Source organism: Lipotes vexillifer, unplaced genomic scaffold, assembly GCF_000442215.2.
Source record: "Lipotes vexillifer unplaced genomic scaffold, Lipotes_vexillifer_v1.1 scaffold2030, whole genome shotgun sequence".
NCBI classification, from domain to species: Eukaryota; Metazoa; Chordata; class Mammalia; order Artiodactyla; family Lipotidae; genus Lipotes; species Lipotes vexillifer.
In genome coordinates this window covers 1,143,297-1,147,245 of record NW_006791849.1, presented here as the reverse complement: position 1 = coordinate 1,147,245, position 3,949 = coordinate 1,143,297, and the positions used below count along the sequence as shown (strand labels likewise).

General features: G+C 48.9%; 1 protein-coding gene across 1 annotated transcript in view; it reads right to left on the bottom strand.

Moving 5' to 3' along the window:
* The window catches only part of ATXN2 (ataxin 2), a 122,582-nt gene extending 122,068 nt beyond the window's left edge, over nt 1–514 (bottom strand). Inside the window, exon 1 of the mRNA XM_007464876.1 lies at nt 3–514. Within this exon, the coding sequence (XP_007464938.1) occupies nt 3–514 (512 nt within the window). The remainder of the gene's footprint in view (nt 1–2) is intronic.
* Nucleotides 515–3,949: the final 3,435 nt, after the last annotated feature.

Genomic DNA, 3,949 nt, shown 5'->3' with positions numbered 1-3,949 from the left:
GCTTCTGCTGCTGCTGCTGCTGCTGGGGCTTCAGCGACATGGTGAGGGGCCCATACACCGGCCCGCACGCCGGGCGGGGACAGCCGGGAGCCGGGTGCGCCGAAGAGATGCCGGAGCGCGGCGGGGACGCGCGGGCGCCGAGCGGGGAGGCGCGGGTCGGCGCGGCGGGGGGGGCACCCGGGCCGGCGAGGGGGAGAAGGAGGACGACGAAGGGGCGGGGAGACCCGCCGAAACCGAGGAGCCGCCGGGAGCCGGGCCGGGGCGCGCCACCACCGTTGCCGTTGCTACCAAAACAGTCTGAGGCGGAGGGAGGCGAGCGTTGCCCGGAGGGAGGGGTGCCGGGGCCGGGCGGGGGAGGGGCGGCGGAGGGATACGGTGTCGGAGCCCCGGCGCTGCCGCCGCCCCGCCGCGCCGGCCGCGGGAGCGAGCGCCGTCCGGGCCACCTGGCCGCGGCGAAGCGACGAGGCTCAATGGCCGCCGCGGGGCCCCGAGGAGCTGCGGCCGCCGAGCGCATTGGGGGTCGGGCACACAGAGCTGCCGCGTGGCGACGCCGGGTCGGCGCGGAGGTGCCGAATGGGGACTCTTTACCGGAAGTCGGAAGGGTCGGGCGGAAGCAGAACGTGAGGTGGCACCGGGGCAGGGAGGGACACGTGAGGAGCGGGCGCCGCGCAGGGCAGCGTTCGCTGGGGTCGGGTGAGGGCCCGGCGCCGGCCGGCCCTGCCCGGGTCCGCCCTCTTCGAGGCGGGTCTGTCCTTCGGAGAGGGAGTGTCTGTTCGCCTGCAGGGCCGGCCTAGTGTAGAGAGTCCAAACGCAGTGGTTCTGGGCGCCCCTCACCCGCGCAGTGTTCACCGTTCTCAGGCTGCTAGGAGAATCCGTGTTTGCCCCACCTGATGCAACTTCGAAAATGGACTGCAAGTGTCTTCAGGGCGGAGACTGTCTTGCTACATATAAAGCACCTGGAACACAAGCCTCCCATAGTTTTCTTTGTATCCCCGGCACCTGGCACACAGTAGGCTCTCACTGTGTCAGCCGGGTGTCAAAGACAGGCCGTCCTGTCTTCCCTTGCCAAGACCAACAGGGTAGGAATCGAACAACCTCCCGGGGCCACCCACATCTGATTACCTTTTCCCCGCTTTTCCAACCCCGGCACCACTGACCAGAAAACCCTTTTGGGTATCTGACCTTCATTTGAACCCATGTTCCTTCACTTTGAACTTCTTTTTCCTCCTTCATGAGACTCAAAAAGTGTACGTGATTGGTAGAGCTATTGGTAACGGGGTTTCCTTCGGTGGAGACAGAACAGATCTCACAAGAATGTGCGAACTTTAGACCTTGGCCCCTTTAGAAGTTTTACTTTAACTTAGCTTGGTAGCCAGCACAGTAATCCGTGTTTCTTTTCTTTCTTTCTTTTTCTTTTTTTACTGTGTTGCAATTAAATTGGAAGCGATTAGGTAACTTTTGTTTTCTTTGGTGAAGAATCTAGTTTTTTAAAAAGTGAAATTACTTCAGGAAATGATAGGGAGGAAACACCAACATGTACCTCAGTCTCCCAGAACTATCAAATAAAGGTAAAGACATAGAGAAACTTAGAAAATGATTAAGCCATGAGCCTCCAGTAGCCAAATTGAAAATCTCCTAGATAGTTGGGCAAATATGATGATCATATTCTGCAAACAGTTGAAAAGTGGGATATCAACTTTATCTTCCATCCGAGGTAGAAAGGAGGTTGAGGAGGGAAAGAGCATTCTTTTAAGCCAACAGTTGCAAAATCCTTGAAAAATTAACCCAAAGGAAACTGAGACAAAAAACTGGATGAGGAAAAAAAAAAAATAGAAGGACCATAATAGAAATACAATCAACTTTCTCTCGTTTAATGATTTGACAGTTAGCCATATCTGGGACCAAGGTCCCAAAATTCAATGCTAGGACCAAATTCCACAGATAGAAGGAAAAAAGAAAGTGGCATAAGAAGGCCTGAAGCTGACATAGCTGAACTTGATTTCATTTATGCTGAGAAATCTGAAGTTTTCACCTATTATTATTGAAACTATATTTTAACAGCTTTATTGAAATATATCTTACAAACTATGAAATTCACCCATTTTGTGTACAATTCAGTGATTCTCCGTAAATTTGCACAGTTGTGCAACCATCACAACTAATTTCAGAACATCTCCATCACCACGAAAGAATCATTTTTACCCATTTGCAGTTACTCCCGGAACATCCTCAGCCCCAGCAGCCACTAATCTACTTCCTGTGTCAGTGGATTTATCTGCTGTATACATTTCATATAAATGGGATTTTACAATGTGTTCTTTGCCTTATTTCACTTGACGTGTTTTTGAGGTTTATCCATGTCATAGCATGTATCAGAGTTTCATTCCTTATTATCACTGAATAGTATTCCATTGTATGGATACACTTGGATTCAACCAACCATGGATCGAAAAAAAAATTTTTTTTAATTTTATTTATTTATTTTATTTTTGGCTGTGTTGGGTCTTCACTGCTGCGCGCGGGCTTTCTCTAGTTGCGGTGAGAGGGGACTACTCTTCGTTGCGATGTACAGGTTTCTCATTGTGGTGGCTTCTCTTGTTGCAGAGCACGGGCTCTAAGTGCGCAGGCTCAGTAGTTGTGGCTCGCGGGCTCTAGAGCGCAGGCTTAGTAGTTGTGGCGCACGGGTTTAGTTGTTCCGCGGCATGGGGGATCTTCCTGGACCAGGGCTCGACCCTGTGTCCCCTACATTGGCAGGATGATTCTTAACCACTGTGCCACCAGGGAAGCCCGAAAAAATTTTTTTTTCTTACAGGTTTTTTTGGTTTGTTTTTGTTTTGTTTGTTTGTTTTGGCCACGCTGTGCGGCTTGTTGGATCTTAGTTCTCCCACCAGGGATCGAACCCAGACCCCTGGCAGTGGAAGTGCTGAGTCCTAACCACTGGACCGCCGGGGAGTTCCCCCTCCCCCCCAAATTTTAATTCCCAAAAGTTCCAAAAAGCAAAACTTGAATTGGCTAAGCTCTGGCAACTATTTATATAGCATTTACATTGTATTAGTTATAATAAGTAATCTAGAGGTGATTTAAAGTATACGGGAGAATGTATATAGGTTATGTGCAAATACTACACCATTTTATACAGAGGACTTGAGCATACTCGGATTTTGGTATCCATGGGGTTCGTGGAACCAATCCCCTGAGGATACTGAGGGATGACTATACCACATTTTGTGTATCTACTCACCAGTTGGTGGACATTTTGATTGTTTCAAGTTTGGGGCTATTATGAATAATGCTGCTATGAACAGTTGTAAACATATGTCTTCATGTAGACATATGTTTTTATTTCTCTTGAGCAGATGCCTAGTAATGGAATGTTGGGTGATATGGTAAATTTAAATTTAACTTTTTAAAGATACTGTCAAACTCTTTTCCAAAGTGACTGTGCCATTTCATAATACATCCGCACCTGGAATGTTTGAGAGTTTATCATTAAAATTTGATTTCTCAGGAGTTCCCTGGTGGCCTAGTGGTTAGGATTCTGGGCTTTCACTGCCATGCCCGGGTGCAATCCCTGGTCAGGGAACTGAGATCCCACAAGCTATGTGGCGTGGCCAAAAAAAAAAAAAAATTTGATTTCTGTTTTTATATTAAAATAGAAACCAAGGGAACCTCTACTGTTGATTCTATTCTATACAACCCCCTTTTTTTCTTTGTGGAAGGAGGATCACCACCCAAAATGAAGTAATATCACTTATTGCAAACCCTTCATCTGAATTCTGGATCTCTGAAGACATGGTTAACAACAGCTGTGATGTCAGAGGGCTTTAGCTTTAGATGAAAATGCCAGGATAATGCACCGTAAGACAGAATGGTGTGTGGGAATTCCCTGGCAGTCCAGCGGTTAGGACACAGAGCTTCCACTTCTCGGGGCCTGGGTTTGATCCCTGGT